This window comes from Nothoprocta perdicaria, unplaced genomic scaffold (genome assembly GCF_003342845.1).
Source record: "Nothoprocta perdicaria isolate Ctin4 unplaced genomic scaffold, notPer1 scaffold_95, whole genome shotgun sequence".
NCBI lineage: Eukaryota > Metazoa > Chordata > Aves > Tinamiformes > Tinamidae > Nothoprocta > Nothoprocta perdicaria.
The window spans coordinates 462,836-484,679 of record NW_020456254.1 but is presented as its reverse complement, the minus strand read 5'-3'; the positions used below and the strand labels follow the sequence as shown (position 1 = coordinate 484,679).

The window sequence follows — 21,844 nt, the reverse complement described above, 5'->3', positions numbered from 1 at the left end:
AGTGATAAAAGTCCAATGAGAAGTGCATCACAGCTATTTCAAGAAACTTACAGTTGCACTTCTGGCTGTTTGTTTAGTAGTACATAGACTCACATACCTGATATCTTCTGTGTTTAGGCTTTGGTTTGAATTTTTGGTCAGGAATAATGAAAGAGTTGTTGGTAAGGAATAGCTGCATGCATTGAGAAACCAAGAGAGCTGCCAAGTGTGTGCAGTGCATGAAACTCTTCTTTTAGAGTGAAACGTCTTCATGTCGCTAACATATTAAATACTATTTTTAAATAGTTCTTTTTTTTTTTCTGTTTTCCTTACAGGAGAAATATGAATGTGCTTTTAAACGGGACAGCATTAAAATTGTGACACCAGACTGGGTACTGGATTGTATAGCGGATAAAACTAAGAAAGATGAGATTCCTTATCATCCTCGCTTAGTTATATACGACGAGGAAGAAGAGGAGGAGGAGGAGGAAGAAGAGGAAGAAGCCGAAAATGAAGAGCAAGATTCTCAAAATGAAGCTAGTACCGATGAAAAATTATCAAGCCCAGCATCTTCTCGGGAAGGGTCACCTTTGGGTGATCAAGCCTTTTCACCAAAATCTACTACTGCTGATAAGGCAAAAGGGGAACTGATGTTTGATGATTCTTCGGATTCCTCTCCGGAAAAGCAGGAAAGGAATTTGAACTGGACACCAGCTGAAGTCCCACAGGCAACTGCAGCAAAGCGTAGGTTGCCCCAAGGCAAAGACTCTGGGTTGATTAATTTATGTGCCAATGTCCCGCCAGTGCCAGGTAATATTTTGCCTCCTGATCTCAGAGGCAATTTAATGGCTTCAGTGCAAGGTGCCCAAAGTTCTGATCGACAGGAGATGATGGCTGCATGGAGTCCAGCAGTACGGACATTAAGGAATATTACTAATAGTGCTGATATTCAGCAGATTAATAGACCATCAAATGTAGCACATGTAAGTGTTGGATTTTTCATTTATAAAATATTGGGACTTTTAATTAAGGAATTAGCCTGTGTAAGGACTTCAGTTTCCTTCTTCTGGTCTCGAAGCGTGCAAAGGAGTAAAAGTTCCCCATGTTAATTAAGAGTTACAGGATTAGCAACTTCCACAGTAATAAGTATCTTCATTACTAGGAGTTTCAGAAAAGTAACATGTTTGGCAAAAATGTTTGGAGGAGTAAAGCTGTGGTTAACTACTGCTTGGAGAGTGTTTCATAGTATTACAGTATCAATTTCCTGATGGGAGGGAGGGGAAGCTTCATTAAATTAAAGCTATTTGCCTCCCTCAGTAAACCAGACTTCACATGCTTCAAGCTTTTTGTTCAGTACAAGGTATTATTGGTAGCATAAACACATAAAGCTGCAAAATTGTTTGTGTTCACAGTAGATTCAGTTTTACAGTTTTGTTGTGCTGGGTATTATTAAGCTGTTACATAATAGTACGGTCAGGATTACAAAGCAGAAGTCCTGACGTGCCACCTCTTATGCCCCTCATATAGCTGAAATACCTGTAGCTTTTGTACTGAATTCATTTTAGAAGGGAGTACAGAGCGAGTGAGCATGCACTGAAATAACTTGCAGCACTGAAATTTTAACATGTTTCTGGGAAAGGAAGGTGGGAAAAGTAGGTGCTAGTAAACGTTAGACATCTGTTTGTTTAAATTTTTGAAGTATCGTACATTTATTTGGACCTTCCCCTGAAAGTAAAAACTTTGAAAGGTGCCTGAATAACATAGAAGCTTATAGCCACTCGAAAATGCTGGTTCTTTGTTGCCTGTGTGAGTTTGAAAAGGAGAACAGAAAAGCTGTCCGCTTTTCAAACGCGAGTCTCAGCTTAGCACATTGAACTGTGTAAGGACTGGAACTTGTGGATAAGGAATGAACAGGATCATCTAAGAACTGATGTGTTGGCCAGTTGTGGTACGTTGGCCGGTACTTCCATATCTCAACACCACATCATCTACAATGCAGTTATCATGCTATAAAATGCTAGTTAGTGCTCTCCCCATAGAGGTGTTTTTGGCTAAACAGCATTTGTAGAGATGCAAGGCAGTCATTGCATCATGTCCTGCTGCCTTCCCCAAAAATCTGTTAGGTTGAGGACTTTTGGCCATGGAGTGCAAGGCTACTTGCAAGTACCCGATCTGTCAGCTGCTGGGTGGGTCCTGCTGCTCATTCCAGCCCTTGGATGAAAGTTTTATGCCCTGGAATCGTGGGGCTGCCTCCAGTTCTGCCTTTGCTCCTAACGTTTTCCCTCTGCCTGAGTTAGGTTGGTTATGAGTTTTGGGTAGAATCTGTCTTGGGGCACAGCCTTGGTTTGAACCAGAGAATTCCCCTGCATGGCAGGATCCATGCTCATTAAGCATTTTGCAGATTAAAAAACTCATTTCTGAATATAACCCTAGGATATTTTTCAAAGTTTTATCCCTTTACTTTGAAATACATGTTCTGAAGTTCACGCAATTTCGACTTTTGAGAGTTCTTGTAGAGAACAACGTCAAGATTTCTCCGTATAATGAGCCACTGAAACTTTTTCCTCTGTGTATGTGATTTTTTAGTTATTTAATGTTTACGGTGTTATGCTGTCTAGACATTAGTGATGGGGAATAATCATGGTTATAAATGTGTGCAATTCCAAGCAGCATCAGTTAAAAATATGTGCTTGGAATTTAATATGTTTTGAAGTGCATTGTGGAAACCCTTGAATCACCTCTAATGAAGAGTTGCCAGATGTGTGATATTGAGAGGATAAAATAATGGGCTTTGTGTTTCGGGGATGTGTTTTGATTCCTCTACACCCCCCACACCCTCCTCACTGCAGTTTGAAGTATATAGTGTGGGCGAAGGCGAAAGGCTTCACATGATTCCCCTAAGATGGTTGTTTTTGAAACACTTCATGAATGACCAGTCTGAATTTCACAAAGTGGTTTCCTCTTGCTCCTAAGGTTTTTAATATATAGTTGGTATTAAAGCACTTGTAATAACATTGGGGACCTGCTCTCCTGTTACTAGAAATCTGTATAAATTCACTTATTTTTTGATGCTTTAAAAAGTTGATAACCAGTGTCTGTTCAGTGTGAAGTGATCTTTCCCTTAACTGAAGCGTCTCCGGGGAACGGAGCCCCGGATCTCAGCACTCTATATAACTTAAAAATTATTATTAGGCTTTTTCACATTATTTCACTCTTAGCATCGAGCAGACCAATGTGTCTCCTTGGGAACAATACATATTTTTTTTAATTTTTAAAGACAGCTATGGAGCTAAATTAAGCTGAGTGGGTCAGTGGAATTGTAAGAAGGATGTTAGAGTTGACTGAGTAGATGGATATAAACATGGATACAGTGTTAATATTTGTGATACTACTGGAGATATTATCAAGAAGACAGGGATGGGGTTTAATTTTAAATTGTACTAAACTGTGCATTGCCATTTATTAAGAGCCATGTGTAGTAACTTTCCTGTATGTAAGTCCTGTTCTCTCATTTTAAGAAAGCCAGTGTGATTAACAGTTAAGGATTTTGATATAATTAAGTAGGTATTTAAGTGCCTTGTCCTTTTAAGTGGTATATTTATGTGTGATATTTTCCCACTAATTCTTTAATTCTTTAAAAATTTTTTAAACTTCATGACAACAAAAAAAAGTCACGAAACAAATCTTTGTTTTCTAGATCTTACAGTCACTTTCAGCACCTACAAAAAGTTTAGAACAACAAATAAATCATAGTCAACAGGGACACCCCAATGCAGTGCTGTTTGGTCAAGTGAAACTAACACCAGAGACACATTTATTGCAGCAGCCGCATCAAGCGCAGCCGCAGCAGCACCATCCTCTTCTCCACCTGCAACCCCAGCAGCTCATGCAGCTGCAACAGCAGCAGCAGTCCCAGATTCCCCAGCAGTCCTTCCAGCAGCAACAGCCGCACCAGTTTTCCCAGCAGCAGCAGCAGCAAGTCCATCAGCAGCACCAGTTCCCGCAGCAGCCGCTTCAGTTCCCGCAGCAGCAGCAGCAGCAGTTACACACGCAGCAGCAGCTGCACCGGCCTCCGCAGCAGCTGCAGTTTCAGCAGCAACACGCGCTGCAGCAGCAGCTGCACCAGCTGCAGCAGCAGCAGCTCCAGCAGCAGCAGCTCCAGCAGCTCCAGCAGCAGAGCCTCCAGCAGCAGCAACTGCAGCAGCAGCAGCTCCAGCAGCAGCAGCTGCAACAGCAGCACTTACAGCGACTGCACCAACAGCATCAGCAACAGCAGATGCAGAATCAGGCAGCACAACACTTAACTCAAGCGTCTCAAGCACTACAGCACCAAGTTCCAGCGCAGCAACCACAACACCACCAGCAGCAGCAGCCGCAGTTGCAACAGCAGCAGCTTTTTGGACATGATCCAGCAGTAGAGAGTTAGTAGTTACTGCCTGCTGATGCTGAGAAAAGTGGCTAATGACATGACGTAATTTGGAATGTCAAAAAATAATGATGTGCTTACCAGATTATAGGAATTGGAAACTTAAGTCATCATTCGGGACCTGTTTGCTAAGCTTATATAAACAGAGTTAAATTATTATAAGGATGAAGGATTTAATTTGTTATAAGGATGATTTACTAATTTATTATGTGGATGATTTCCAGAAGTCGGGAAAGTAAGAAAGCACTGAGAACGTCTGTTCTTGTCTGCCACTACCATATACATTGTGCTGTGGCATCAGTGTTAGTCTGTGCACACTGTAGGTTTGAAAAAAAGTAACTTCCTTTCTTTAAAGGAGGAGAAAGGGGAAGTTTTTGAAGAGTTTAGTGGCTGCTTAGACAGCTTAACTTAAAAAATACTAAAAAAAAAAAAAAAAAGAAAAAAAGAGAGAGAGAGAATTCTTTATTGGATGGAAGACCTTGCTTCCGATTATGCATATGTAGCAAGCAGATTTATTGTTTTTTATTTGTAGTATTCATAGATGAGTTATACACTAAGGAGCAGCATAATTTCCTCCATTTTCCTTCTGCTGCCCATCTGTTCTATCTCTTCTTACCCCTTCCCTCCCATGACAGCAAAAAAGCAAAATACCCTGGGCCTTGAAGCATTGTGGGTCAACTTTGGAATTTTTGAGGCCACTTTCTCCCAAGAAAAATGTTCATTAAAATTGAATATAGTTCATAACCTGGTAATGGCAGAGATTAGAGTAGGAAACATTTTCTACTGTCATCTCTTCAGACTTTTAAGTATTTAATTCTTTTTTTTTTATGTGCCATACTCTTCCAGTTCCAGAAGAATATTTCCTGCTGGGCTGTGTTTTTGCAATTGCTGATTATCCAGAGCAGATGTCTGATAAGCAGCTGTTAGCAACCTGGAAACGGGTAAGATTCTGCTGTTTTTCCAAACCAAATGGTTTATTTAATGACGTGCAGGAAATTTCTTTGTGTTCAATGTGTAATGTTTGCATTATGACCTAAATTACATTATCCAACTGCAATTGATCAGAAAAAAGTACTAAAAATCCTTCAGATATGAAGTCTGCTTGCAGTCTGTGTGGAGAACAGCAACTTACAATTAATAGCCTCTACTAGTTCCCAATTATTTATGCTTTTAATCGTGCAACTGTAATGCAGCAAATGTAAACAAGCATTACTGTGCTTTAACTTTATTGTATAAATAAGACAAGATTCTTTCTGCATAAATGCTGTCATCTAGGTTGGCTGTGAGTGATGCACTTACATGAAAGGAATAAGATGGAGGGAACAGGGTTTTTTTTTTTTTTTTTTTGCCAACTTCTGTTTTTCAGAAAAATCTGATTGTATCGTTGGCTAAATGAGAGATCTTTGCTCTTCAGAAACCTCTGGTGAATTCTATAGTGGAATTTACCCTACACTTTTGCCTAATCAAGTAAGCTGCTGATGTTTTTAATAGCAATTGTGTTTGTTGCTGAGACAGAATTTAGTCATTCCTGAGCAACTGTTATAAAGTATGAGAAAGTTTGTTTCTGTATATGCGTATTTTTTTTCTTGATTCTTAAAAAGTTGGACTTGCCTTAGCTCAATGGAAAGTTTTTTAAAAAATACATATATATATATATATGTACAAAATAAATATATGTACAAAAATACATATATATATTTAATTTCTTCCTTTTCCCTTCTCCCCCGCATGGTTTCAAGTCATCTAACAAATGTTTTTTGAGGCACTCTCCCCAGTGAAGGAATGATAATAGTGGCTGTCTCCTCAACAGTCTGCAATGAAAATCTATTGTTTGTTTCCTAGGGCAACGTAAAGTGGTTATAAATGCCAGAAATCTTAGTTTTATTTTCTCACCAGATCATTCAAGCACACGGTGGGACAGTGGACCCTACACTTACAAGCAGATGCACCCATCTTCTTTGTGAAAGCCAAGTCAGTAATATGTATGCTCAGGTAAGCAAGCTAGTAACTTGTACACGTGCATGTGTTCCTGTTGTTTTTGCAAAGGTAAGGGTTTGCAAAATGTATTTCATGCTTAGATTATAGATTATAATAGATCTTAGAATATAAAACCAACATTTTTCATGGTGCACGCTCTTGGTATCATTTGTAGTTTATAGTGTAGCAAAATTCTATAATGAGTGTAATAGGCTTATCCCACAGATACCGTAGGAATGTGCTATGTGAAAGAAGCTCCTGAAAATGCAGAGGAAAAAAAAAAACACAGTAAAAAGATTCTTTTAAAATTTTCAGTTTTTAAAATCCGTTTTTGCATATATTGACAGGCTCTACGAGAAAGGAAGAGATGCATTACAGCACATTGGCTGAACTCTATCTTGAAGAAGAAGAAAATGGTGCCACCTCATCGAGCCCTTCATTTCCCAGTGGCATTTCCACCAGGAGGAAAGCCTTGCTCTCAACATGTAAGAAGACAAGGCTGACTTCCACAGAATGCTTGTTGCACTACATAAGCATGACTAAAACAGAGCCACAAAGAGTTTCTCCAGAGTAACATATATGCTCTTTTTCTCACCTGGAGAAACACTTCTCTTTGTCTTAAAGTCCTGTGCTGATACTTTGCCTTCCACCACGTGGTCCAGAATGTCTTGCTGAGTTCTCAGAGCTGAAATTTAACATCCCAATTGTAGTTATTATTCTCCTCTAAAGAGAAACTGAGATGCAAAGATTATGTGAATTATCCATATGTTGGGTGATAGGCCTGAACTCCTGTGTGAGATAAAAACTAGCTATGAGCTCTTTCACAATAAAACTGTAGTCTTGATAAGCAAGAAAAAGCTGTCCAGCAGAAGGAAAATGATTCTTCCGGGAAGAAGCACTGGCATTAGTGCTGGTACACTTGATTTTGCATATAAGCAAATCATTGCTTAACTGCCATTTAATTATCTCACAAGTCTTATTTTTGGGTGCCTATATACCAAAGTTATGACACTATATTCCATTATCACATACATAAAGTTAGTGAAATACAGTATTTATGACACACTTCTGATAATAATAATGTTTCTGTTTTGGGTTATTTGTACCTGTCTTCTCTTTGTAGATAATCTCCGTGACTGGATTTGTTGATAGTGACAGAGATGACCTCAAACTAATGGCCTACCTAGCAGGGGCAAAATATACAGGCTATCTGTGTCGCAGCAATACAGTTCTCATCTGTAAAGAGTAAGTGATTTCTTTCCACAGAATTTGCATGTTGCCTATTGTAGCTACCTATAGTTATTAAAGAGTGTTTGCTGTAATCATTTTTTGTGATTTGGAGTATTAAACTTTGTGGTGCTGTTTCTTAGCTTACTCTACACTATTTTATTTCAAAATTGTAGTCTCCTGAAGACAAGCTAGAAAACAAAAAGATGTTTCTAAGTGGTATTGACTGTTTTGCCATCTAAAAGTGAAGTAACACTTTTAGGACAGACTATTGTAAAATACTGGGAGTGTTAGAATCTAGGTCTAGTTTGGTTCCATTTAAGGCAGGAATTCTCCCCGATGGACTCCACATATTCTAGCATGCAGTAAAAATGTACTTTCAGAGTATGTAATCTGTTATAATTAGGGTAAATAATAGGGCAGTACAGGATTGCTGATACGTTAGGGTTTCCAATTAGAAATGGCTTGTACATATTTGATCAAAAGATAAGTTTTGTTTCTTCTCCTTCCTTGAACAACAAGACCCAGTGGCTTGAAGTACGAGAAGGCCAAAGAGTGGCGAATTCCCTGTGTGAACGCGCAGTGGCTCTGTGACATCCTGCTGGGAAACTTCGAGGCGCTGCGGCAGATTCAGCACAGCCGCTACACAGCGTTCAGCCTCCAAGACCCACTGTCTCCTAGTCAGCATCTAGTGCTCAACTTGTTGGGTAAGAGTCCCAGCCCCCAAATCTGTGTTGTGTAGCCTTTTTTGTGTAGCTGCTTAAAGGACAGAAGCCTCTGTCTGCTGCTGCTAACAACTTGGCCACGGTTTCATTTGTTTCTTTTTCACTTTCTAGATGCTTGGAGAGTGCCATTAAAGGTATCACCAGAACTTCTAATGGTATGTTCAGCTATTCTGTATACAGAAGAGAAGTTGTAAGAAGGTGTTCTTGCAGCTCTTATTCCTTAGTGTTTCTGCCTGTGAGCACGTGTGCACGTGGTGTGAGAAAGCCAGAGCGACTCAGACCATGCTGGTTGTGCACTTTGGGGTAGTGCTCCTTCTGTTTTTTTATTTCCATAAACCTGAGATCTGAATCTGAGCTTAGGAATAGTCTTTTTTTAGAACTAAGAAACTGCAAAGTAATTGTTGTACAAAATGTAATTACTTTAAAGATATCTTAGACTAGTGCCTCACTTTTTGGTTTAGCATCAGACCTTTTTAGGTCAGTACCCTAGCACTTTCTGGCCATCAGACCCCTTAAAGATTTTTTTTTTTTTTTAAGAGAAAACACTCCAAATCAGTTGGAATTTTGTTAGATGCTCAACTTTTGAATATGGTGAATAGTATAAATTAAGGGTGAAGTTGCTTTGTATGCTCTCTTTGGAATATTATTCCGAGAATTGAAAGCATATGAACTAAAATTTATTCTTTTATAATGCAGCAGGCTTTAAGAAGTGCAGTTGATAAACCTAAAAGTAGCAGTAGTGCAAATAAGCAAGAGTTAGAAAGCTAAGAATGCACCATGAACAGGATATAAAACATGTGGTTTTTTTGTCATGGAGTGTATTCTGTGAAATAGGTAAATTGTTACCTGACACGTGTAAACTGTTACTTGTGAAACAGCTGCAAGAGCTAAGGTAAAAACAGCAACTTGTTTTCTGAACCATCTCCTTATTGTGAGTATGTAGGAGGCTGCTTCAGTTTATCTTATTGAAAGCTTTTGTGTTATGATTTCTCTTCCCATTTCAGATTTATATTTTATATTTCAGATTTATACTTGATAACTGGTGTCTGTATTGATGTAGGTAAAACCCAGTTCAAACTCATTTGAACTAATGAGTTGGAATCTCCATGTTTGTACTTAGGGAAGTTGAGTACACAAAATGCAGGTGTTGATAATTTTTAGTGATGATTAGGCACCTGAAAGGGTATTGTAGTCTTTGTTTAGTTAACAAATGGACAATCTTCTTCAGTCCCATTGCATTCTCAATTTACTTATTCTTTGGGTTTTCCTATAATCATTATCAGCTGTATGTAAAGGGAAAAAATAATGTTTTAAGTAGTGTCCATTTAGTTTCATAACTTTAGAGAAGTTTTTATTTATTTCCAGATTTACTCTCGAGTCAGCTGTATAAGCTGCATTTACACCAGTATACATTTGGTACCGTGTCCTTTTCGCTTAAGTTTTATATTTTGGGTGTTTGGTTTTTTTTTTAATGTAGTGTCAGAATAGAGGAGAATCATTTTTCTGTTTCACATTACAAATGAGGTGTCCTGCTGAATGTAACTATAAACCTGTAAATGGTCTAATTTCAGGGTGTGAGATTGCCTTTGAAACCAAAGCAAAATGAGCCCAGTCTTCAGCCATCTTCTAAAAGAGCAAGGTAAGATTAACCAGCAAGCAGTCACAATGGTCATTAATTTACATTTTCCATGGAACTGGAAAACTGGAAAGCACAGAATTGCCATCAACTTAGTGCCATTCTATGCCCTGCTATTTGGACTAACTGCCCACATGTTGTGTATGGTGCCAGCTACTCAACTTGGTGTCTGAGGGAGCAGAATATAACTAGAGAATGAAGTAATCAGGGACTGAGGGAAAATCAAAGCAGGAAAAAAATGGGAGAATTAGGGAAAAAAAATGGGAAGTTCTGAGAAATGGAAAACTTCCTTTGAGAAGAAAGAAATATAGGAGTCCAGTCATGGAACAGAACCTGTTGTTCTAGATGTGTATTTTTAATAGAAAAAAAAAAAGTTTTGTACTTCGAACTACAAGATAATGGATTTGTAGAGGCAAGAGAGAACAAGAAAACATGAGAATAAGTGAAGCAGTACTGCCCTCCGAGACAGTTGGTGGCTTTCCCTGCTATCAGGGAAAGTCTTGCTAGTTGGTCTTTTGTTTTTCATGGCTGTAGCTTCATAAAGAGTCGTTTGAAAAGGACTAATACATTTTATATGATATTTCAAATGCAGAGAAAAAGAGGAAGCGTATATAAAGGCTAAAGGAGGCATAAGGAAAGAAGGAGAATGGACTAAAATATTTGACAGTAAACTCACTTTGTAATAGTTGTGAGCCATTTTGATTAAAAAAAAAGTCTCAGTAACTTTTTATGGATCTTTAAGCTATCTAGTGAGAAGTTCTTTTGATGCCATCAGAACTTCGTAGATAATTGAGTGATCTCTTAAACGTTCAGTTTTGATATAACGATCTGTGTCAGATACCTAGGACTTCAGCGAATGCCAAATTGCAGGGATGATTTAAAGACTCGAGGACTTTTTTTCACCCACCCTTGCGCACCTGAACAAACCTGATATTCACCAAAAAGCTGAGAGTTAAGGGTAACACGTGCTACTTAGAAGTATGAATAAGCAAAGCAGCCAAAGAGTCAGGTGAACGTCTGAAGAAATACTGCTTCTTAATACCAATGTTTTTCCCCAGAAGTTTGGCCTACCTTATTCCCATTTGATGGAGTATTTGCTGTCCTGAAAAGTTGCAAGTGTTTGCTTATCTGTTTTTAAAAGTTGACTTTGACCCAACTTCACATTCTGCTGTATTCCATTTTCGCTCTTTACCTTGTAGAATTGAAGACCTACCACCACCTACTAAAAAACTCACCCCAGAGCTGACACCAATGGTACTCTTCACAGGATTTGAACCTATGCAAGTTCAACAGTACATCAAGGTGACTCTCACACTTATCTCTTAGGATCTATGATAGAATATCTGATAATGTCCTGACACTGAATTTCTATTTTGTAAGGCTTCATTAGCTTACGCCTAATGTACAGCTAAAGCCGGAGTTGTTGAGGCAGAGGTTAGAGTGTAAATTTAGGCGACTTGAGTGTAATTTCATATCGATTCCTAAGTTTTCCTCAGTTAACCGATTCATACTTCTGTGATACTTATTTTTTTTTTTCTTTCCATGTGCATTTTTTTAAAGGCAAGGGTGCCCCTTCAGCAGCAGTTCCTAAATCAGCAACCAGGAGTGAGGCAGTAGTGCTAGTCATGCTCAAGATCAGATTCCAGATTCTGCTAGTGTAGTTCTAGTATCTCGAATACCAAATCCTTCGAAGGAAGCTGATGGCAAAGCTTATGGCAGGCATGAGATAATGTGCTCCCTTGGAGATTTTGTTCTGTTCCTTAATTAAACTCTTCCAGAACTTAACTCTGAATAATTTAGAATGCTGTTTTAACTGTAGCAAAATCTACTCCCTTTTTGAATCTCAGTAATTAAAAAATATTCAGGCTAAAAGAATTTTTTCCTTATGTTGTCCCATGTTGGCTGAGGTTTGTATTTTTTTTTCCACTTGGTGACCTCAGTATTGCACAAAAGATCCTACCATTGATGCCTGCTCCAGAGAATCAAAATTAAATAGGAGTAGTTGGAGTCCACTGCATTTCTTAGAAATATGCATCACTTCAGTCAAGCTCAAAAATATCTAATACCTTCTTTGTTATACATAAACTTATTTTTCAAGTAGCTGGAGTTTGTAATTTTTTTTTCCTTGCAATGTTTGCATTTGAAACTTCTTATTTAATATTTTGTGGTATAAAATATTTTTGATATATCCCATACAGTGCCAGTGACAGCTCCTCCTTTTTCTGTCATGTTGGTATCAGGTTTATTATATGGAGAATCTGTTTTGATAACAGCTATGGCTCACAAATATAAAAATGAACTTCAGCCTCGAGACTTGTGAAGTTTAAGCCAAACTTGACAGTGATGATACCATTAAGATCTTCCAGAGTTTGGATACCTTCCTGAGGCTGGATACCACCATCTTCTTGAGAGGGTGGGATAGTCTTTTTTCCTCTATTCCCAAAGAGCTCTTTGAAAATCAGAATGCAAATCGTTCAAGATCTGCACTCGTAGGTGTTCAGTGCTTGAAGTGAACATATATTAATTTATGAAAATAGCAGCCGTTGCCTTTCCCAAGTGTACAAGTAGTATTTACAGGGACTTTATAACGTGAAGGAAATGAGTAGTAGAGAGTCAATGCTACTGAGTAGTATTTCTGTACCTTGTCTTTACAGTCAAAGTAAGCAAGCACAGCAAAGAGGAGCCTTAAACGTTTTCCCTGTCTGTTCTGCTTGTTCATTATTGTTAGAGCAATAGGATCCAGAGCAATGTCAGAGACTATCTAGTGTCACTCTGCTAATACACATATTAGACCTCCTTGCTTTGGTGGTGCCTGAGGACTGGTGTAATTAAGTGTATCCCTAACCAGTTGATTCGTTGTATCCTTATCTGTACAGATAATGATTTAGGTTTTAACTGAAAAAATAGCAAAGTGATTAAGGTAATAAGGTAATTTGAATGAAGGAAAAAGGAATAATCACTCACTGCCATCAAAATGTGTATTTTAAGAATACTTATGTCTCATGAGATGTTTTTCTTTTCTATGAAATGATGAGGAAGGTTAAGTTTACCATAACTAGAGCATATGTTATACTGTCCATAAAGGAAAATAGCAAAATTATTAAAGCATTTGCTTACTTTGACTTAAAAAATGTTTCACTTAAAGTGTAGCTTTCACTCTTGCCAAAACAAATTTATGCCTGGAAATAGGTTATAAATTCTGTCCTTTAATCAGCTTTAGTGAAGGAATGACTGTAAAACAGTACTCTTATCTTTACTGTTAGGACCTGAGTTTTATTTGATGTTGGTGTTAGGATTTTCCATTTTTCTTCCACTTCTAAAGGACTATTCCTTTCTAATTTGTATGTTGTACAACTTTCAGAAACTGTACATCCTCGGGGGTGAAGTAGCAGAATCTGCCCAGAAATGCACCCATCTGATTGCCAGTAAAGTGACCCGGACTGTCAAGTTCCTCACGGCAATTTCAGTAGTCAAGCACATAGTAACTCCAGACTGGTTAGAAGAGTGTTTCAAATGCCAGAAGTTTGTTGGTAAGCTACATTTTTATCACTTTCTCTTACACATTTAAGATTGGTTGCACTCCTGGTTTAAGTGTGCAGAGATGGAATGTATATTTGAATACACTTTGTTTTGATTTTGACTGTAGTATCTTTTGCCAGCTTTTCTAAAGAGTGCAGGGGATTTTATAGGGATTTTAAGTCTATAATAATAATAAATATATAATAATAAAGTTTGGTTATCATAACTCATAATTTATACTGGTGAATAGTTTGTGTTTCTCTTGAGGTAGACATTTATGTTTTTACAGTTTAATAATACTGTCACAGACAACAATTACGCTCTTTAAACTGAGCCTTTTTTCATTTTGCTTCATTTGCTTGAATACATTTACTTTTATTTGCTTTAATTTGTTTAATTGAAGTGAAAAAAGTTTTAAAGTTTTTATTTTTTTAAATAATTACGTATTTTGTTCTATAACGTTATTTTTTTTGGATTTGATTTCAATGTTCTCTGTAGTTTTTAAGCAAGTCAACCAAATATGAATAAAAATGTTTTTAATAAATTGAATTAGTCTAGGACTGTAACTCCTTTAAAATATATTGATTTTGTTTTTAACTTTTCTCCTGTTGAGAGCTGAGAACACCAAAACAGATATTTTCAGGACTAGTCATCAAAGATGTTAGGCTAAACAAAATCCTCTTGAAGGCTGAATATTTATTTGTAATTGTTTTATACTTTCTTTGCTTTTTGTTTGAAAGGAACAAATGTGTAGCATTGTTGGTGGACCACCACAAAGATTTAAATGTGTGGATAATTTTTAATTAACCAATAAACCGGCAAACATTTTTATATATGCAGAGAACTAGCATTGATAAATCGGCTCCGTGTCAGTGAATTGAGAAGTCAGCTCACTTGAGGTCCATTAGAAGACAAAGAACATCTCTACACTTAAATTATTTTGAACTATACCCAAAATAGAATACTATATTCCATACTATATTTGAACTATATCCGAATTAGAAATAAATTTAAAGAAAGCTTTTTGTGGCAAATCCCTTGCCAAAAAAAAAAAAAAAAAAAAAAAAAAAAAAAAAAAGAATAAAGGCTCAGGAGAAATGACAGTCCTTCCATCTCTATGGTTATGGTTGCACAAGGACTTGGAGTCAGCTCTGGGGCTCTGGCATAGAGATTGTCACAGTGATTTGAACAGAAACTTGATCTTTCTGCTCTTTTGTCAGTGGAGACTTCACAAATAAAAATTCAGAGGTTCTCCAGTTATTTAGGAGAGGGGACTTCTTAGGATGTTGCCAGTTAAACAAGTGTGAAATAACCTGCACGTTTCAGTTTTTCTTGGAAAAATTGTAGGTTGTCTTTATAATAAGTATAATATGTAGGAGGTATTATAGTCATGTTAAAATAAGATTATAGTAAGTGATGACCATTTCAAGTTGCTCTGCTATCAATAATTTATAGTCTGATTACAGTGTAGATTATTCTTTTCTCGTTCTTGTATTACATTGTCTTTCTTTTTCAGATGAGCAGAACTTTGTGCTCAGAGATGCTGAAGCTGAGGTTCTTTTCTGCTTTAGTTTAGAGGAGTCTCTGAAGAGAGCACAAGTAGCTCCACTCTTTAAGGTACGCAGTCTAAAAAAGGTATTTAAATACTTGGAGCTTTCAACTTTGGAACCATAGGTTTGTAGCTGAGGACAGTAAAAAAAGACTGTAAAGTATTTGTAAAAAAAAAAAAAAATTTTAGTTTGGCATTATGCCTGTCTCCTGCCTGACCTGAGAGATGGATATGGCACCCAAGCCCCCAGGGTGACCTATAGATGTGAACAAAGCATGCTCAGCGTAGTGATGTTATTTGGCCCCTCACAAAATTTCAGAGATTTCCACTTTATTTGCAAGATGCCACAAGCACTTGCCCAGAAAATGGGAGGCTGAGTTTGCCCTTCAGCCCCAGGGAGTTCTACCCTGATACTCCCTGGAGACTCCCTGCAGTGTGCTCAGATAACCTGCAGTTGGAATTATGCTGCTGTGCAGCAAGGTATGTAAAGATCCAGGTTGCTGGAGATTCCTCAGCCCAAATGAATCTGAGGTTCTTTCTTGGGGCAAATCACCCACAAATGAGATTTTTAAAGGAACTGATGAGTAAGCACCTAAGTCTTTTGTTAGAGCTATTACATTTCACTCACACAATTGAAATACGAAGATTTGTTTATTCCTAGATGGCAAAAACAGAGAGAAGCTGCTTTGTGATCTGATGACCTGTATCAGTCTCAGTAAAGTATTAGGGTTATTTTTGTCAGAAAATAATAACATGGACTGCTAATTAAAACCTGAAATTGGAGAGATTTTTTGCAACCCTTTAGTCATCCCTGCACTTGAAGCACAGAGGATTTTTGTACTTACAGGCCTCACCAACCTACGTATTTTTTTAATCTTCCATTAGCCATTGGTCACTTGAAAATTTCCTGATTATTCTAATAGTGTTGTAATCAGCACACCTAAGCTGTTACAGCTTCTAAAATCAGGAATTTGCCCCTGCAGAAAAAATAAATCCATAGTAACTAAAGACAACTCATCAACAGACTAATTTGCTTTAGTAGGCTACTGAAAGCTGTGAGATCTAGCACCGACTAACAGGCTGCCCAGTGAGTGTATAAGATGAAGATTGCTTGACAATAAAACTTGTCATGATACACGTCAGAAATCAGCTAACAAAATAACGCTGTTTTTCTTTTTCTAGGGAAAGTATTTTTACATTACACCTGGAATTTGTCCTAGTCTTTCCACCATGAAAGCTATTGTGGAGTGCGCAGGAGGAAAAGTATTATCCAAGCAGCCTTCTTTTCGAAAACTCATGGAGCATAAGCAGAATAAAGTGTGTATAATGCTGCTTTCCAAAACTAACTGATAATACCTTACTGTATTATCATGAGCTTACATTTATTTTTCTTTCATTTAGAGTTTGCCAGAGATAATCTTGATTTCCTGTGAAAATGACCTTCATTTATGTCGAGAATACTTTGCTAGAGGTATAGGTATGTATAAACCTATCAATGTAATTTCTACGTTATACCTGTTGTATTGATTTGTGGGTTTTTTTTTTTTACAAGTACGGGTAGATGTTGAAGCTTTCTGGTAAAACAGAGTGATAGTTGGTCTTATCTTGCAGGCCTTGGAGAAATCTGACTCAGCTGCTTTGTAGATGTTTCCAACTGAGCGGTTTTCTAGCCAAGTCACCCCGAATCTTGATGCTAATTCACCCTATGAGCAACAGCACATGCTGCTCGTTTGTGAGCTGCAGGAGTTACTACAGAACATACACATTTACTAATAGGGCTGTGTGGGGAAGTCTCATATTGGCAGTGCAAATGTCTAGTGCACTGTGTAGTGCTGGAGCAGAAAGGTTCAGGATGGCCTCTCCTGACACACACTCAGAATAAAGAATAATGTCTTATAGTATGTAGATTTTATATTAATATGTAAACATGTTTTCACCCTTTCCAGATGTCCACAATGCGGAGTTTGTCCTGACTGGAGTTCTTACTCAAACACTGGATTATGAATCATATCCTTTTTTCTGTAAAGGCTGTCAAGTACGTAGAGCAGAGTGTTTTCTTAGTTAGTATGTAACTACTTGCATAATTTTTAGGATGTATGATGTTATATTACTTGCTGAGAGGGTTGTTTAATACATAGATTTCCAGGTAGAATCCAAAGTGGAATTAATTTTGGCTAGAAAACACTTCAGTGGGGGTGGAGAGCAGAGTTGTCAGATTGTAATAGTTGTAGAATATTAAGCAAAAGGAAAAATAATTGCCACTAGGGACTTGCAGAAATGGAGAATAGCTGTTTACTGGAGAAGATTATAAGCCCCTATTGATAATTGCAGCGTGGGAAAAGGAAAGGTTCCTTTGCTTGTTTTATAGGTCTTATTTTGCAGACATTTTTCAAAGTTGTTGCTCTTAACAAACATACATATAAATTTACTTGATGGATAGTGAAATGCCTTACTGCTTCGGAACCCATGGAGCATCAAATCTAACCACTCAGCCATTGTACAAAGTGACTAAAACTTCCTGTGGATGCTGTTTTCCAGCTGTTTTCCTAGGGATGATGAGCAGTTTAAAGCAGGAAAGCAAAAATAAACTGCATCTTTTTTAGGATGTGTAATTTTATTATGAGGAAACATAATTTACTATGTTTTGTATTATACTACCGTTTTAAAAAAGCCCACTTTAGGTATCATGATTAGCCAGTTTTTAAGCATTTTAACATGAACAATGGTACTTTAGCCAAAAGTGTAATTTGGATGTAAAAATAAAAGGGCTTGCTGTCTATTAAATTATGGATGTTGAAGATGAAAATGTTTTGTACTTTATTTTTATTTCCTATACTCTATTTTCTTTTATATTGATATTTTGCCCACATTTTAAATAAATGTACTTTTAAATGTTTGACTCTATATTTTACTGGTGGTTCATTCTTTTGAATACCGTGCAACTATGGCACTCTGGTAAGAGTAAATTACTCTAATCTTTTTCCAAGCAATGTAAAATTATTTGAAGTTTATTTTCCCGGGTATGTTTTAATATATAAAAACCCAGAACTTTAAAGGGAAACTGTTCTAAGTGTATAAATGTGTTTTCTACTGAGAAAAGAAAATAGTTTGAAGGAAGAAGCAACTATAACCCTATATATTATGTTGTTGTGAAAACTTTTCTTTGTATAGTGAGTTATAATAAATATTAAAAAAATCACCCAAATCTATATTCAACTCCTATTTCCTAACACACACACACACACACACACACACACACACACACACACACACACACACACAGATATCTTATAGTCCAACTTTACCTTTTTATCACTTTAGATTCATATAGATGAAAAATCACCCTACAAACATCTACGCTTTAATCAATAAGGCATTAAACACTGGGAGGGTTGCAGGTGTTCCGGTGCCTGTGTAACATCAAACATGTTCTAGCACTTTCTGAACCATGTCCGGGGCAAAAATGTAAGACTAAAACTCTTTTAAACTGACCGCTCACCTCTTTTAAACTTATCACTTTTTCCAGCATTTCATTATTTTGTGCAGAATCACTTTGCAGAGAAGCTTTTACAAGTATTTGACAATGTTACACTGAGGAAAGCTGCTGTTTTGTGTTTATGCAAAGCTTTCCATGGCCAAGTTATTAAATTAAAATCTCTCTTTTGTGTTGAGGCTCGAAATGTAAATCCACCTGATATTTGACCACTTTTTCGGTTGCCTTTATATTCATGCCCTAGTTCAGCAAGGTACTTAAGCAAATGACAAATTCAAGCTATAAGAACACAGGGTAAATTCTAAGGTGAGTGAAGTCTCACTGAGGTCAGTAATAAGCCTATTTACTGCCATTGCAAGCATTGGGTTCTTCAGCTAAAAGAAAAAAGGATTTTTTTTTTTTTTTTTTTTTGTAAAGAAGGACTGCACCATGGTAGGAGTGGAGTTTCTATCAGTACGGCTTTTGATAAGGTAACAAACTGTAGAAAATACAAATTTCATACTTTGGCTCAGAATGTTTTTAGGTGTATTGGAAATTAAAATAGTGTGGCACAGAGTGGGGAAAGTGGTACTTTTCTCCAAATTGCACTTGCTACAGCAGGAGTAAGTATTTTTAGGTACAGTGTTTCATCATTCAGTCTCCCTTTCATTACAAGAATAAGAAAGTATCCACTGGAGAGACTTAACTCTGGAAGTTGACAGTGTTTTTAATGCTTAGCTTTACGTTTCTGAAAGTAATAAATGAAAAGGGAGTGCAATGGGAGTTAATTGTTCTTGTCTCAGTAACTTGTCCTTTGTATAGGTAGTCTTGGCTAGCCTGGTCTCTTCTCGTGTGAATGGGGGGAGAGAAGCTTGTGAACAGAAGCCCCAGCAGAAAACACATCTCTTAACACAGGCTGCTGAACAAACTACTTTGGGGTGCGTGTCTGCTTTTTTTAGGCTACTAAAGATAGGTGAGAACAGTCCCACCCTGAGGAACAACAGTAGTGCATTACAAAAATAGTGTTTTTTAATAGAGAATAATATTTTTTTCCCCTCTTCAAATCACTTCAGAAGCTGTATTACAATTACAATCATTTAAATAGGTGATAATGACTTGAGATTTTCTTCACTGAGATACTCAACAGTTTGCAAAAAGTCTTCAGATGCATTTTCCTTTAAAACAACTACCAGCTGTTACAGCTTTTGGACTTTTGAAAGCTTTTAGACACACAAAACCTCTTATTCAAGTAAACATTGCAACCACCCAGACATTCAGCATATCTTTGTATGCCTTATAAATGGCCAGTTGTCATGTCGAATATTATAAACCTCCATTTCTAAAAGAGTTTAGTTAGATGTATGCATTTAAGGAGTTAATGGCAATACTTAGCTGTGCAGGATGGCTTTGCAGTGAGCTGTGCACCCTTAGACATGAGACCTACGGCTTTGCAAGGCTGGGCTTGTAAGAGCAAACAGGACCTGTTGCTGTCCCTTAGTGCAGAGTGAAACCTTTCACCAGGACAGGAAGAGGCAGAGAGAAGCCAGGGTTGAATGTATAAGCAATTTTTGCCTCAGCAATATAGACTGCACTACTTGGTGATTTATTTATCCTTTAATAACACTTCTAACCTTTTTTAAGGTTAACAACTTCTTCCACATTTTCCACAACTGAGCAGTACTGAGGACACATTCACCTCTACCCAAAAGTATTATAGTTAAGTGACAATATCAAGGCAATAGCACCTGAAAGGTAAACTTTAATTTTGTTAACACTATCCAAAATACTGTCATTATTGCATGGAGAGGCTTGAGGAAAAGCAAATGCAATCATGGAACAAATGAATCCCATGGGAAACCTGCCTGGTAACACATCTGTTTCATCAGCAGTGGAGACAGTGTGTTTATTTAACCAACATACACATATGACTGATTTGATTAACCTTTCAATTAGAGTAAAGAAGGGAACCTGCCAAGAAATAGTCCTTCAGGAACCACGGGAGCTGTCTGGAGCCAACTGGCTTGCACAGATGTTGCTCTGTGTGTGATGAGTGGTCAAGAAAGGATTTGGTGCAGTATTCCCGATTCTAGATTGCTGTTATTAGCACATTGTCCTTTTAATGGGCGGGTAAAATACTGAAGAACCTGCTATTTGATTCTGTTGTCTGCTCTAAAACTCAGAAAAAAAAATCATTCATTGCTTAATTACCTTATAGAAACACTAGGTTTTACAAGGTTTTACGTTTACTAGTGTTCTTTGTAGAAAACCTCTCTTGATACATCACCTGAAAATAAATAAATGTCTTAATGAAACCTTTCAAGTAAATAAACCTTTCAACATAGGAACATGTCTCTGAAATGGCAGTTAGGAATCCACTAAAAGTTACAGAGATGTGGTCAATGTCTGTAGTTTTCACTTGCCTTAGTCACTAAACAGAGCTGTAGAGTGGAATAATAGAAGTGCGGTTGGATGGGACCATGGAGCTCTATGAAATTTGCTTTATGCTGAAGGATGGAGATCCTACAACATCTGTGGGCAACCTCCTTCCATATTTGGCTAGCCTCAGAAAAATGAACAAACAAACCATACATCTAATCCCCTCTAATTTTCCCATCTTCCAACTTATCTGATGCCTCTCATTCTTCCCTTGCAGATCTCCAAAAAGAGTCTGTCTCACCTAAATTCTAAGTTCACATCTAGACCATCAGTCAAAGTCCATTCCCTTCCGCTTTCTTTTGCCTGCCCTGTGTTGCTCACAGCAAGAATAAGGATACTCCAAAGCTGTAAGGCTAAGAAATGGCAGCAGAAGGAACAGGGTAGCCATAAATTAGACTATAGAATTAGACTATATGGCTGAATTAAGGGACCTATAGGCTGACCCCTCAAAGAACAAGCTTTTACAAATTACTCCAGGGTTCAATAAGGGTAAGTTGCTTATATTTTCTAAGGAACTGTCGTGAAGAGCTGAGGAAAAAATAGGAAAAAAAAAAAAAGAGAAGTTTCAATGTGTTTTTTCTTAACTTACAGAACTGTTACATCAAGCAAGCCTCTTTCCAAAATGATCTCATTGCTACATTTATTCTGCATGAAACATCATAAGGTAAAGGCAGACCTTTCTTCTTGCTTTCACACAGCCTTCAGAATCTGCTTTCATTCAAAACAGAAACCAAAAAGCACCCCACAACATAGCTGCAACTTGTTAGGGTTTCTCAATATTTCTGAGTCTGGCCAGTGCTGTGACATTTACAGAACATGAAACAGTAGTTCTGAGGCATGAGCTCTCTGCTGAGTTCATTTCACTTGATACTGATGATGATGCTTCAGATGTCAACAT

At 37.4% G+C, this 21,844-nt stretch overlaps 1 protein-coding gene across 1 annotated transcript in view; it reads left to right on the top strand.

The window, feature by feature from the left end:
- The window catches only part of PAXIP1 (PAX interacting protein 1), a 33,805-nt gene extending 16,167 nt beyond the window's left edge, over positions 1-17,638 (top strand). Inside the window, exons 6-21 of the mRNA XM_026052991.1 lie at positions 315-962; positions 3,677-4,400; positions 5,252-5,346; positions 6,302-6,397; positions 6,730-6,867; positions 7,506-7,627; positions 8,132-8,316; positions 8,446-8,489; positions 9,906-9,973; positions 11,170-11,272; positions 13,332-13,500; positions 15,006-15,106; positions 16,221-16,355; positions 16,440-16,515; positions 16,985-17,045; positions 17,456-17,638. Coding sequence (XP_025908776.1) covers positions 315-962; positions 3,677-4,400; positions 5,252-5,346; positions 6,302-6,397; positions 6,730-6,867; positions 7,506-7,627; positions 8,132-8,316; positions 8,446-8,489; positions 9,906-9,973; positions 11,170-11,272; positions 13,332-13,500; positions 15,006-15,106; positions 16,221-16,355; positions 16,440-16,515; positions 16,985-17,045; positions 17,456-17,471 — 2,781 coding nt within the window. The 3' untranslated portion in view covers positions 17,472-17,638. The remainder of the gene's footprint in view (positions 1-314; positions 963-3,676; positions 4,401-5,251; positions 5,347-6,301; positions 6,398-6,729; positions 6,868-7,505; positions 7,628-8,131; positions 8,317-8,445; positions 8,490-9,905; positions 9,974-11,169; positions 11,273-13,331; positions 13,501-15,005; positions 15,107-16,220; positions 16,356-16,439; positions 16,516-16,984; positions 17,046-17,455) is intronic.
- The last annotated feature ends 4,206 nt before the right edge of the window (positions 17,639-21,844 follow it).